Here is a 14471-nt window from a genome sequence, read left to right as displayed (position 1 = left end):
TCCTGGAGTGCAGTGGCCGCTCCCGGCCACCGCAGCCTCGACCTGCTGGGCTTCGGCGATCCTTCCGCCTCAGCCTTCCGAGTAGCTGGAACTATAGGCGCGCACTACCACGCCCGGCTCATTTTGATTTATTGTAGAGAGAAGGTCTCGCCAAGTTTCTTTAAAGTTGAAATATTTTAATATTGAAGTTTAATGGTTTAACTTTTTTTTTTTTTAAACTCTAACCCTTTAACCTATTTTCTTGAACCTTAGTTTGCAACCTTTGTGTGTGTGTTTTATTCTAGAAACTTTATCATTTTGACTCTATGATCCATTTGGAACTTATTTTTGTGTTTGCTTTGAGTTGTAAGAGTCAAGTTCATTTATTACATATGGCTGTCTAGTTGTTTCAGCACTTTCTTTTGGAAAGACTATCCTCTCATCATTGAATTACATTGGTATCTTTATGGAAAATTAATTAGCCATGTATAAGTGGGCCTGTTTTTGAACTCTATTCTTTTCTATCGTTTTGCTGTACCATACAGTCCTGATTACTGTGGCTTTGAAATGTATCTTGACATTGGTAAATACAAGTTCTTCGGCTTTGCTCTTGTTAAAAAAATGTTTTGCCTATTGAAGATCTTTTTGTGTTTCCAAATAAAATTCTGAAGCATTTTGTACAGCTGGACAAAGAAACTGCTGGGATTTTTTAATGAGATTGTGTTGAATATATAGATCAGTTCTGACTAAATGGACTTCTTAACAATACTTGAGTCTTTCAACCCAAGATCATACTATATTTTTCCATTTATTTAAATTTTCTTTAGTTTTTCAACAGTATAATTTATAGGTCCTTGCATAGCTTGATTTTTTTGGTGCTATTATATATTTTTTAATTTTAGTATTATATTCCAATTGTTTTTTGCTGGTATAGAGAATATAGTTGATTTTTGTATATGAAACTTGTATATCGTGACCTTGCTAAATTCACCTATTAGTTCTCATAATTTTCCTTATTTGCAACCTTTTATACATTTTTGAATTGCATGCTTTGGAGTTTTATGTACAATGTTGAATAGAGGTGGTGATGACACATCCTTGTCTTGTTTTCTACTTTATATGAAAAGCATTCAACTACTAAGTATGATCATAGTTGCACTTCTTGTAGATGCCTTTTTTAAGAAAAAGTTTCCTTCTATTTCTAGATTGCCAATATTTTGTTAACAATTTTTATGTTGTAGTTCATTTATACTCTGTATATATTGAACTTTACTATTCTGTTAATAAACTATTTGATTGTCTTTTTATATGTTTATGGATTGTCTTTTCTGTGAAATTCACATTTGTTTCTCTTGTGCGTTTTTTGTTGTTCACTTTTTTCTTTCTGATTTGAAGTAGTTATTTATAGTCTAAATACAGCTTTTGGTTTTCCACTTACAAGTCTCCCATTATCCTCAAGGAATATGTTCCAAGATCCCCGGTGGATGCCTGAAACTGTGGATATATTGAACCCTATACGTAGTATGCGTTTTCCTATATCTACATACCTGTGATAAAGTTGAATTTATAAATTAGACACAGTAAGAGAGTAAAACAGCAAGTAATAACAAAGTAGAACAATTATAGCAATATAGTGTATAAAAACTGTGTGAATGTGGCGTCTCTCTCCAAACATTTGATAACTGATAGGATTACTGAGTGCCTGAGGGCAGGTAGTGCATACAGTGTAGATATGCTGAACAAAGGGATTATTCATGTTGTGAGTAGCATGGAGCGAGAGCTCATCACACACTATGCACAGTCAGAACAGAGCACAGTTTAAAACTTAATACGTTTATTTCTGGAATTTTTCATTTAATATTTTTGTGCTGTGATTGACTGCTGGTAACAAACTTTAGAAAGTGGAATCATGGATAGGGACAACTGCGACTGTATGTGCTTTGTAAATACCATTTTCTGGGGTGGGGTAGAGAGGGGTTGCAGATTGAGTTCACTTACTGGTGACTGATGATTTAATCAGTTATGCCTTAATGAAATCTCCAGTGCCTTTTATGGTGTCCTTTCATGAATAGAAGTTCATAGTTTTAATTTAGTCTCATGTAATTAGTTTATTATAGAAACCTCCATGCTGTTTCATAATGATATTTTCATTTGTTGCCCACTAATCTTTTTCTAATTTTGTCTTTGGCATTTAAGTTTATGCCATGTGGATTTGATTTTTGCGTATTGTTTGAGTAGGTGTCCAAATTCATTTTTCCCCTCTGGAGAACCAGCAACTTTTTTTTTTTTTTTTTAACAGTTTCTCCTTCTCCCCATTGGTATTCCACCTGATGACAATTTTTTTTTATACTTGAGTTGGGACCATTTCAAAAGAAAACAGGTGTTAGGAACTCTCTTCTTTGAATTAAAATACTTTTATTATAGTTTTATTGAAACTTGCTTAAATATAAACTAGGAATATATTTTTTATTCTCTGTTGTATAGGTCTTATGCATTATTATTAAAAAAAACTGATAACTTAGCTATAACCAAAGCTACAAGATTAGGATAATTCAGAATAACAAGGTTAACTTAATTTGGCAGATGGTAGTGTTTTGTAGAAGCTAATTTGGCGTTTGGAACTTCAACTTAGGAAATTGGTATATGTGTTTCAGGGTATTCTTGTAATATATTATTAAATCTTTGGAAATAAATTTTATTTTTGTTGTCATTCTTACTACATTTGTGACCCTAGTGTTCATTGATAACTATTTTTATAGTAGTGTTCTTGGCCTTTTTGTTGTAAAACCTTCACAGATGTGCTGATATTCACAAATTTTGATCACAGCTTAGAATTCTTTTTCTTTTTTGCTGTAGCTCAGCAGATGTAGTTATTGCAGTGTCTTTCAAGCAAGAATATTGAAACCAAGCAGGTTATGTGATTTAGTATAGAGTAGAACATGCTTGCTGTGAATAAGAGGTAACAATTACAACTTGCTTTTAAGTTAGTGCTCTATATTTATCAGAGCTTGTGAGTACTTTGCCTTGTGTACATATCTGAGAGCCTGGGCAATCAAGAAGAGTGAGATACTGCTGTGCAATGTGACAATTGCTTTTGTAGACACTGTGAGACAGTGTTACGATACTAGAGTCGTAATTGTGTTGATTACTGCTTTATTGCTACCCCCCACTTCCACCCCCATCCTCCTGGGTTATTATCCTTTGTTTTGGTGGAGCATAGGAGATAAGTGAAGTGCACCTTTTGTTAACTCTCTGGATTGTGGGTATGTGCAGGACCACTCCAACCCTTGCCATGCCCTTCTCTAGGGGTTGTGACAATGTGAACAGACAATGGCAGGTCTCCATATCAGTTTCATCTTTTATTTTCTGCTTTCTTCTTTGAAGTTTTTATCTTTGAGAGATTATGTATTTTTCCAGTCATTTATGTTCATTACTATCAAGTTTGTAGATTCAAAATAAAGTAATGTTACTTACTCTTAAACACTGGTTTCAGGCTTTCAATTGCCTGTGTACATTTCTGTTTAGATACATGGTTACTACTCAGTAGCATGTCTACTTATTCTTTCTTTATTTTAAGCAGATTGAGAAATAAATAATACACAAAAGTCTTTGTTTGATTGTTTGAGTCAGATATGCACATATGATATTAGAAGTTAAATGAAGTATTTGTAGGTAGTACTAAGTATCTAGGAGAATAGGAAAAGTCTCAAGATCTGTAGGTAGATTGAAGGTTTTATTCTAAGGAAATAAAAGTCTACGAGCAAGGACTAAGAAAAACCAAATGAATTGGTGCCTTTGTTATCTATAGGTAGCTTTATGTGGCTGGCTGTGGTATATTTAAAAAAAAAATTAGGTCTTTTCCCTAGATTCCTGGCACCGCTCCTAAAACCCTGGGGTCTTTGTATGCTAATTAGATGACTGGTGGGAGGAGTGAGGCGGAGGTAGAGGTTGGGGTGTAGGGCTGTCTCTGGGAGGAAAGACTCTGTAGCTGTGTGGTAGGTGCTATTTGCCTGAAAAGCTAACCACTGTGGTTAGAGAGTGAGAACTCTCAACCCTAGCCTCCAAGGAGTGGAGAGGGTTACAGAGTGAGTTCAGTTACTAGCTGATGATTTAATCAGTTAACGACTTAATGAAATCTCCAGTGCCTTATTTATTTATTTATTTATTTATTTATTTATTTATTTATTTATTTATTTTGAGTCAGAGGCTCACTCTGTCACCCAGGCCAGTGCCTTATTTATTTATTTATTCATTCATTCGTTCTGAGTCAGAGGCTCACTCTGTCACCCAGGCTGGAGTGCAGTGGCGTGCTCATGACTACCGCAGCCTCGACCTGCTGGGCTCAGGCGATCCTTCCGCCTCAGCCTTCCAAGTAGCTAGAACTACAGGTGTGTACCACCTCACATGGCTAATTTTTTGATTTATTGTAGAGACGAAGTTTCCCAAGCTGTTCTTGAGTCCCTGGGCTCAGCCAATCCTCTTGCCTCCACCTCCCAAAGTGCTAGGATTACAGGTGTGAGCCACCATGCCCAGCTCTTTATATGTTCCTAATAAGTGCTCAGTAAATATTAGTTATAGGATCGAGCTCAGCATATATGGTTAATTTTTCTCCCAATTGTTTTTGAGATTTATTCTCTTAAATACAGAATTCATTATTGTTAGAATACAAATTTGTTTTTAAGGAAGTTCTATCAGTTAGGGTCCAGTCATTACACAGAAAACACAAATTTGAACAGAGAAGGTTTAATATAAAGTTGGTTAGTTACAGATGATTGGTTGCTAAAGGGTAAGGAGAACTCTAAAGAATAAAGGAAGGTATACATTTGGAAGAGGCCTTCCCAAAGCCCCAAGGCTGCGATTTGGACTTGTTTGAGAGGTCAGGATTGAAGCCTACTGCATGGGGAAGTGTGCTGACATGCTGCAGTTTGGGAAATTCCTGCCAGTAGCTCTTTTATGAGTCTGGAAGAGAAAGTGAGGTAGAGCATATGCTTTATTAGCTATATCTAGATGAATGGGGTTTCTAATAGATAGTGGGTGTATTATATTAGCCATTAGTGTGACCAAAAACTGAATTCGCTTTATGGAATTGTTTGTGACAAATATAACTGCTAAGAACTATATACTGTTCTAGTTTTAGAATTCTACTTAAAGTATTTTTTTATTAGTATTAAGGAGTTTATTTTTGAATTGTAAATTAATTATGCAAATTTAAATTTGGAAACTAGAGAGACATACTTTAATTGGATGAGAGAGCTGTATTAGGAATTTAATTATTAGCATCAGAACCAAATTAAATATATAATTTACTTAAACTGCAGAACATAATTCAAGGATATGATTTCATTCACAAAAGTTTTGTTTACCTACGTATTTTCCAGAATATAGACACTCTAATTTAAAAACAGACTGTGTTCCAAAAGATTTTGCAAGTCGGGTTTTTGGAATTGAAAATGCATGTTTCTATAGAAACCATGTTTCTGGTGTTGGATTCTTATTTGGTCCTGAAATGTATTTAATGCTGTATGAACTTAGCTTATAGCGCTGTGTGACAATATTTTTTGAGAGAATTGCATATAGAGTTTCTACTTATGATGCATTTTTTTAATCTGCCAGTTAATAGGGATGGGACATTTTCTGAGGAACGCAAACCTGGTGGAGATGTGGTTGAAAGGTTGAGTGACAGGTAGGGAGAAGAACTCTGGGGTAAGAGACGGTGGAAACCAACATTTGTCTAGGCCCAGCTGTATCCATTGCTCTTTGCTAGCTGTTTCTCATGCAGGGGTCCTCAAACTTTTAAAATAGGGGGTCAGTTCACTGTCCCTCAGACCGTTGGAGGGGCGGACTGTAGTTTAAAAAAAAATACTATGAACAAATTCCTGTTTTTTTTTTTTTTAAACTATAGTCTGCCCCTCCAACGGTCTGAGGGACAGTGAACTGGCCCCCTGTTTTAAAGTTTGAGGACCTCTGTAAGTGTCTCATTTATTTTCTCGGGGTTCCTTCCCAACCCTGGATTATATGAATATTTCATATTGTTTCCAGCTCTGAAATTCTACAAAAAGATAGGAAGAGACTTTGAATTTCGAATTTCTGGCATTTTTAAGCCGAGATGGAAATGGTAAAGAATAAAAAAGTATAACTTCAGATTTATGTGTTCATAGATATATATGAATGATTCATTTTAATGCTTAAGTGCTGTTAATTCAAAAAGATTGAGAGAAAACCTTTACTCTGTGGCAGTAGGAAATGCAGCATACGTGAACCATTCATAGGATTACTGTATAGATTATTTACAATAGGGAGCTTTAGTAATATTGTACTCTACACGAGACTTTAAGTAAGATTGACAGGACTAGCACTATGAAATTAAGACTTATAAGAAATTCTATATGGACTGGAGGAGAGTGTAGAAAGTTTGCGTACTAAGTGGGTCTAATTTATGTATGCTTCTAGAATTAAGAAGAGTTAGAAAGTTTATTATTTTGTTTGCTTATTGTTTATTAGTTTATTCTCCCTGTAGGGGAGAAAAAATGGCTTTCTCTACCCATCTAGATTCTTTGGCTAACATAAGGTAGGTACACAGGAGCAAAGCCATTTTAATTATGTGTGTACTCGTGCGAGTCCCACAAAATAGGAGACTTGAAGAAACATCACATGCTTAAAGCTTATGGAATGTCCTGAGCTACGGAAAGGAATAGGGGTTTGGGGCCTCTTAGGGTCGTGGCAACACAGGTTATAGGAGGGAGAGGGGAGGAAATGTATGGTAAAGGTGACTTGTCCTGCAGGTAAAAAGTCTCTCAGGTAATAAAAGTTGTCTGTAGCAGTCCTTTTTCTGATACAAATACTTGTACTAATGTAGACTTTCTTTATAAATGTACTTTTTTCTTTTTTAATGAAAGGCCAGCTTTTCAGAGCTACTTCTGTGTGTGCAGTCCTCAAAGTAACCAACTCAAAATATGTTAGTGCTTCTTTCCTGTGGATGAGCTCAAGTCTTGTGATCTGACTTATTCAAGCTCACCTCTACCAACTCTGCGATATTGACTTATTCAGTCAGTAATGCCTGAGTACCTACCATGTGCCAGACACTGTACCAGGTACCAGGAGTACAGTGATGAGTGAAAATAGCTCTTGCCTTCTTTGGACTTAGACCATTTGGTGATTTGCCAGAACCTCTAATAGGCAGCACCTGAATGTGCAAAGGTCTTTGCTTTAGGTGGGAAGAAGAATGACTGCACATTGTAGGCTCACTGTGAAAGGGGGGATGGGGAGAGCAGTTAGGTTAGAGACAGGTGGAGATTCTGGCAGTCAGAGGGCCCTGTAAGCTATGAGAAGGATTATAGAAGCATTCCTCAGAGAGCTCATGGAATATTTCCTTTGAGGGGAAATGAAAGGTCAAAATTGCACATTAACGACAATAAAAAGACTCAGGGGATTAAGACTTCTTTTCTTTTTCTTTTATAGCTGGTTAGAGGCAGGTTTGTACTGGTAAACACTGAAGGACATGTTACATGCTTGAAATTCTCTATCAGTGAGTTTTAGGGGCTTCTCATTATTGTGAGAGAACATGACCTACAGCAGATTAGTGTTATCAGGGAGACACAGAAGGTATCTGCAAATATAGATGCGTGTATGGTTGTTCTCTTTAAAGGCAGTAGAATGAATGAATCTTCTCATTGATAGGTGACTTTGAAATGTTTACCGCTTGGTGCTAGTAGTGCTTCAGTGCATGTGATTCTGAGGTGTAAGAATGCCTTGGGATATTCTATCAAGTTGGGTTTATTTTTCTATTCTTGGGAAATTCGATTTTTTTTTTTTTGAGTCAGAGTCTCACTGCTGCCCAGGCTGGAGTGCAGTGGCACATTAACAGCCACCGCAGCCTTCCAAGTAACTGGAACCACAGGCGCGTGCCACCATTCCCAGCTTGCTTTTTGATTTATTGCAGAGATGAGGTCCTGCCAATTTGTCCAGGTTGGTCTTGAACCCCTGGGCTCAGGCAATCCTCTTGCCTCCGCCTACCTAAATGCTGGAGTTACATTTGTAAGCCACTGCACCTGGGATTTTTTTCCGAGATCATTCTTAGGCTTGCCTTTTTCCCCCAAGGAAGAAAACCTGTAACTTTCTTCCCTTGAAACAAAGTTCACTTATGTTTGGGAATTCAGTTAAAGGATCCAGCAACTGACTAATGAGTCACTCTATCACAAACACATCCTTTCTGCTTTGTAGTCCATGGTGCTGTGGTTTTCTTTTACCACTATCTAAGTATTTTGCATAAACATAACAGTGGACTTTTGCAGTGAGTGTTCATTGTTTACTGAATCTTTAATCTCCAGTGTCAGATATCAGAGACAAGAAAACATGAGAGGTACATAGGGTGTGGAATTGGAAGGACCTGGTTTCATTTGTGTCTGCACTTACTGAATGAACTCTTGATGTCTCTCTTAGCTATAAAATGAGTGTAGCTTCCTAAATTGTGTGTGTGTGTGTGTGTGTGTGTGTGTGTGTGTATTTAATGAGATTGTATACTGGAAGCATTATAAGCAATATGGTGTAGGGAAGTTTAACTTTTTTTCTGAAAGTTTGATTAATTGAGTGGTGAAATAAACTGACAATAAGCAGATTAAAAGGAAAAGTGCATACAAATTTATTGACATGCAAGCATACATGGGTGCCACACAAAATGAGACTAAAAGAAGGGCTAGATGGTTGAAGCTTAAATATCCTCTTCATAGAGGTGAGAGATGTGGAGGATGTAGGCAATTTTAGAGGAAGAGTAAATGATTTTTAGGGGAGACCAGTGGGCCCAAAGAGCAGACAGTGGCCTGGGACAAAGTTGTTTTGTGCTCTGGGGACGTTGCAACAAGTTACGAGATAGTTAAGGGCGGAACTGCACTGTGAACACAGGCTGTCCTATTGTGTAGATAGAGTCTCTCAAGTAACAACCCTTAGAAAGTAATGGAAAGAATGAGTGAAACATCCATTCGGGCACGGTGAGCTGCATGGACTTTTTGTTTCCCCTCCTGTGAAAGGAGATAATCTTTGGTTAATCCCGATTCCGGGGAGGTGGTTCAAGACAATTCCATTCCTTCTGGATGAACCTCCCTGAGTCAGATAAGGAACTTCAGAGAGAGCCCCTCCTTGTGCTTCCTAAGGGAAAGTGGAGGCAGGAGAATGTCAAAAAGGCAACTTGGTTCTGAGGTTTATTTTTGAGGCCTTTCAAGTGCCTTTGTTCAGAGCACACAGCAAGCCAAAATACCATACTTTGGGACATTGTTTTCTGAGCCTCAACAGTAGCATACGGCAAGAGCATAATAAATGCATATCTTCTTTCTTTGACTTAGGCTCGAGATCCCCTTTTTTGCACCCTCAAAAAGTATACTGATGTTAAATATGCTGTCTTTACTGGAACAGATTTTTAAAAGACCCCAGCATCAGGTAGAGTTAACTGGGGAGAGAAACAATTTCTGTGAAGTCCTTTGATTCTTACTTTATATTGAAATCACCAATGCTTCCTTATACCTTAAGTGCATGGTGCTGTATTTTGCACATAGTAGGCACCTAAGGATATCATTGTGCAGTAAAAATAACATTGAGAAAGGAATCTGAAGGCCTGTATATCGTCTTTTCTTCTTTGCTTATGATTTTTGTGGTGTATGCAAGCAATTCAGTCTCTTTGACATTTCATCTTGCCCTTCTTGGTCCAGTGGTGGGACAGTGTTGGACCCAACTCCCTGTATTTTAGTAGATGAAAAATTCATACAGAGAGGACCTCAGAACTCAGAAAAGGGCTATAGATGTGAAAGTGGATTGAATTGGGTTCCCTTTGAATCCCAAATTGCTAGTCAAGGAAAGAACCCCATGGAGGACATTCCCAGTGGAGGATTAGAGTGTATCACAGCTTGGTAAATGGGAAGGTACAGACTTTGAAAGAAGGACCAGGTTCTTAATCACAATAGAAGTAGCAGTACCAAAAAAGTGTAATTGCAGGAAATGAAGATGCAGGTTTTCAAAGACAGGAAAAGCACAGTTGGAAGATGTCAGTAACAAGGGGGAAGACTTTACAAATGAGGTAGCTTCTCTGCCTTAAACTTACAATTTTTGTCATTGTTCTCTTGATCTCTTTTGCATTTCTTGCTACCTTAGGAAATTCTTTCACTTTTTTTCTATTTTACGCAGTTTCTCCCCTTTCCCCAGTTCTTCTCTTTGTTTCATTTTCAGTCAAGGTTTAGGAAAACATGAGATATGTTGGAGATACTCCTAAATTTTTCTTGGATATTTAGGTGACTTTGAAGTAAAAGATAAACAAAACACCCCCCCATAAAAAATCCCCACAAAATTTCAAAGACTTTGTTTCTATCCGTAAAATACTCAGTATTCTTACTGCACTCTGTATTAGTCAAGTATTGCCATAACAGACCATCTCAAAACCTAAATGGCATAAGGAAATATTGTCATCATGGTCACAGATTTGCTTCTCTGCCTCAGATGGCTCTTCACTTGTGTCTCATTCTTCCCAGGCAACTGGGCTACCAAACAATGTTCTTCTAAGGAGGTTGCAGAAGTTTGGCAGGGCCAGCCCATCGTGCAGGTGTATTTCATGTCTGCTTGCATGCTGTCTGCTAACATGCCATTCATCATTAATGCTACAGGGAATGTATCATGTTTCTCGTGGGAGGAAGTAACCAGTGGCAAAGGGTGTGGATGCAGGAGTTTGAGGCTGTAGTGAGATGCGATCATGCCACTGAACTCCAGCCGGAGTGGTGGAAAGAGAAAAGGAAGGCAGATTCATTTGCAGATACCTTTTGTCCTTTGCCCTTTCCTTTTTCCTACCTAGAACTTGGACAGGATGGCGGAGGAGTATACCATGGAGTGACAGACATTATGATGGGATGTCCCACATAGAGACATTATGCTGCTGGATGTCCTTACAGGCTTGGCTGCCCACTGCAACTCCTTAATTTAGAAAAGAAAGACACTCCAGAATATTGAAGCTACTATTTAGTTGGGAATGTGTTACATGAAGCTGAATTTAGTTTCTAACTGATACATATGGTTTCTGTAAAAGATATTTGGACTGCATTATCTTAAACTTTTGGTGTAATTTATTTAGGACCTTCTAGACTTCTGAAAATTGATACTATACATATTTAAGTTATTAGACATGTTTTTAAATGCACATTTTACAATTCTGACATCAGCAAATCTGAATAAAGAACATTTAAAAGCTTTTTATTTTAAAATAATTTCAAATTTAAAGTTGTAAGACTTAGTACAAGAGCTTCCTTTTTTTTTTCTTTTCTGAACCATTTGAGAGTAAGTTGTAGACATCATGCACCTTTACCAGTTAAATACTTCAGGGTATATTTTCTAAGAAAAAACCAATTTTCTCTTACTATTCTGCAGTTATCAAATTCAGAAACTTAAAATAAATGCAGTATCATTACTAAGCAGTCCATATGCATAGTTCTCCAATTGTCCCAGAAATATCCTGCATAACAATTGGTATGAGATGCAGTTAGGCGTCCTGTGTTGTATTTGGTTGCTATGCCTCTTTATTAAAGATCTCCTTTGACGTGGAGACTCACTCTTTGTTTTTCATGGCATGGATATTTTTGAAGACAGTACAGTGATTACTTTGCACTATGTCCTTCAGTCTGGGTTTTTCTGATGCTTCCTTAAAATTAGATTTAGGTTATGCATTTTTGTCAGGAATATCACAGATTATATTGTGTTAGGAGCCACACAGTGCTGTTTTGTCTCAATGTTGGTTATTAACTTGAATCTTTTGGTTAAGGTGATGACTGTCACATTTTAAACTATAAAGTTATTCTTCCATTATAATTTGTGGGAAGTGAATTTGAAACTATGCAAATATTCTTTTTCTCATGAAACTGGTTCAGTGGTTTTAGCATCCATTGAAGATTCTCAGATGAATTATTACTGAGATAAATGTAAAACATTTTCAAAAGAAATTTCTGTAGCTCCTAATTTATCCTGGTGACCAGGCTTGCGTCGTATCCATTGCAGTTTATTTATTTCATGGTACTGTTTTACAATATTGGGGAACTTGCTTTAAGAAATACAGAGATGTAGGGAAGAAGTTGGTTATTATTTAGGGAAGATCAGGGGAGAATTTGTTAGTGGAGTCCCATCCCTCTACTTCTCCTCCTGCTCTCCTGCAGCGTGTAAGTGTAAGAAGAATGAAGTGGGCGCAGATGCTCTATTCATTTCATACTCTTTTATGACAGATTGGAGAATGCAGTGATCTTTTTTTCTTGAATAGATCTGAGGATCTCCATGATGTAATTACTCATCTAGTTATGGACTGCTGTTTTCACACATCCCAGGTGTTCTTCTCCTTGAGATTATCACTCCTTTTTTAGGGAAGGGGGAGGAAATGAAGGATGAAGAGTGGGACAGAAACTGTTAAATCAATACGAGTTCTTGGGGAGTAATGAAGAGAAGTTCCCTTTTGGAAACACGAGAATGGAATAAGGGCTCTCCAGAGCTTGCTTCATCCTTTCTAAAAGAATGAACTTTATTTAGTCTCTCTCAAGCTTTATTTCTTTTTCTTTTTTAACTCTAGTTTATTTTGTTTTCTGTTTTTTTTTCCTTTTACCCAAAGATCATATATTTTCTTCTTGTATATTTTCAGAGTCCAGAATGTAATTTTTGTCCTTTTTTTCCTATAGCACCAGCAGACGTTTTTGAATCAGCTGAGAGAAATCACAGGGATTACTGACACCCAGATTCTGCAGCAAGCCTTGAAGGTATGGCCTCTGTCATGACACAGTTTGTGGTATACCCTTATCTCTACTGTGTGCATATTTGAAAGTTGAGCTTTTTAGTTACTCCATGTTGTTTGTAGTAGTAGAGACATAGGAATGAGCTTTTGTAAAGTAAGATCCTCACTTAACATACTGTAATTTTGAACGTGGTAACTTTCAGCAATCTCATATTCCATGATTCCTAGGAGTAACAGAAGTTCTGTCTATGTGAAATACTTTTTTTGTACAAAATGATTGGATGTGAGTCCTGATTCTGTTGGATGGTTTTCCTCACGATCTATGGTTTTAGAGTTTAAATGAAGATGAAGGGTGGGATGGGTTAGAGGAAGAGGTGGAGAAGTGGAAAGTAGGAAATTAATAAAGGACCCAAACTTACATTTTTTTCCTTCTGAGAAGGAGGAATACACACTCATTCAACTAATGGCACCTTAAGTTAAAAACTTTTAACTTCAAACTCTTCAGTGTATGCAACAAATAAAGTGTACCATTTTGGTTATATCTTACTTGCATCCTCATTTCCATACAGATACCCAGGTGAGTCAAATCATATGGATATTCACACTGAAAAAAAAGAGTATGACTGGGCACAGTGACTCAGGTCTGTAATTCCAGCACTTTGGGAGACTCAGACAGGAGTATTGCTAGGGCCCTGGAGTTTGAAACCAGGCTAGGCAACATTGTCTCTACCAAAACCTCATTTTTACCAAAAAAAAAAAAAAAAAAAAAAAAAAGGAGCTGGGTGTGGTTGTGTATGCCTGTAGTCCCAGCTATTTATGAGACTGAGGATTTCACAAGCTGAGATTCTGGCACTGAACTCAAGCCAGGGCAGTAGAGTGAGACCTGCCTCAAAAAAAAAAAAAAAAAAAAAAAAAAGAGCGAATGAAAGATATTCAAAAAATAGAACTGTATGGTATTTTAAGTTCATTTGTGTATTTCTGATAAAGGCTAACAACAGTATATCATTGCCTTTAGAGTCATATCCAATCCTTTTGGAACTTGTTTGTAGGATAGTATTAATTATGTGATTCTGAGCCAAAAATTTATTTGTTTCTAGACATAATTTATCTTTTAGATGATTATAATAAAGACCATTATAATAGTAATGTTAATAAGTAGCACTTGTTAAACACTTAGTAGTACCTGGCACTATTTTAAGTACTTTATGGGGCTAACTTATCCTCATAATAACTGTATGAGATAAGTTTTATTTTCATCCCTCTTTTGAAGATGAAGCAACAGAGAGGTTAAAGCAACTTGCCCAATATCACAGCTAGTATGTGGAGAAACTTGGAATAGAAAACAAAGCAGCCTGAACACAGGTTGCTGCACTTAATTTCCGCTCCTTTTACTAGAAGCTTTGTTTCACCTTATTTCCGCCTCAGGAAAATGAAGAAATAGTACAGTACATTTAGAGCATTAAGGCAGGGCTTATGAAGCCACCGTAAAAGTATTTGGAAAGGAAGTAGAAGTGTCACACTTAAATTTTTATGATTATAACATTTAGATGATTGCTAGTTCTTTTCTTTATTCTAATAAATATCATGAATAAGTTATTTCATGTCTATTTTCAGAAATGCCTTTGCCATTATGTATCTCTGAGTATGAGGCTAACCTCTCTCCATGTCAGGGTAAATTTGGGGAATTCATTTTTTTTAAACTTGGAGAACATATAGATCAAATTAAGTCTTGTCTACATTTCTATTTTGTAAA

General features: G+C 36.9%; 1 protein-coding gene across 1 annotated transcript in view; it reads left to right on the top strand.

The window, feature by feature from the left end:
• The window catches only part of USP25 (ubiquitin specific peptidase 25), a 115086-nt gene that overhangs the window by 2049 nt on the left and 98566 nt on the right, over positions 1–14471 (top strand). Inside the window, exon 2 of the mRNA XM_021714742.1 lies at positions 12666–12743. Within this exon, the coding sequence (XP_021570417.1) occupies positions 12666–12743 (78 nt within the window). The remainder of the gene's footprint in view (positions 1–12665; positions 12744–14471) is intronic.

Source organism: Carlito syrichta, unplaced genomic scaffold (genome assembly GCF_000164805.1).
Source record: "Carlito syrichta isolate Samal-C Ts95f unplaced genomic scaffold, Tarsius_syrichta-2.0.1 Scaffold97002, whole genome shotgun sequence".
NCBI lineage: Eukaryota > Metazoa > Chordata > Mammalia > Primates > Tarsiidae > Carlito > Carlito syrichta.
The sequence above is the reverse complement of the archived record's forward strand: the minus strand, read 5'-3'. Positions and strand labels throughout refer to the sequence as shown.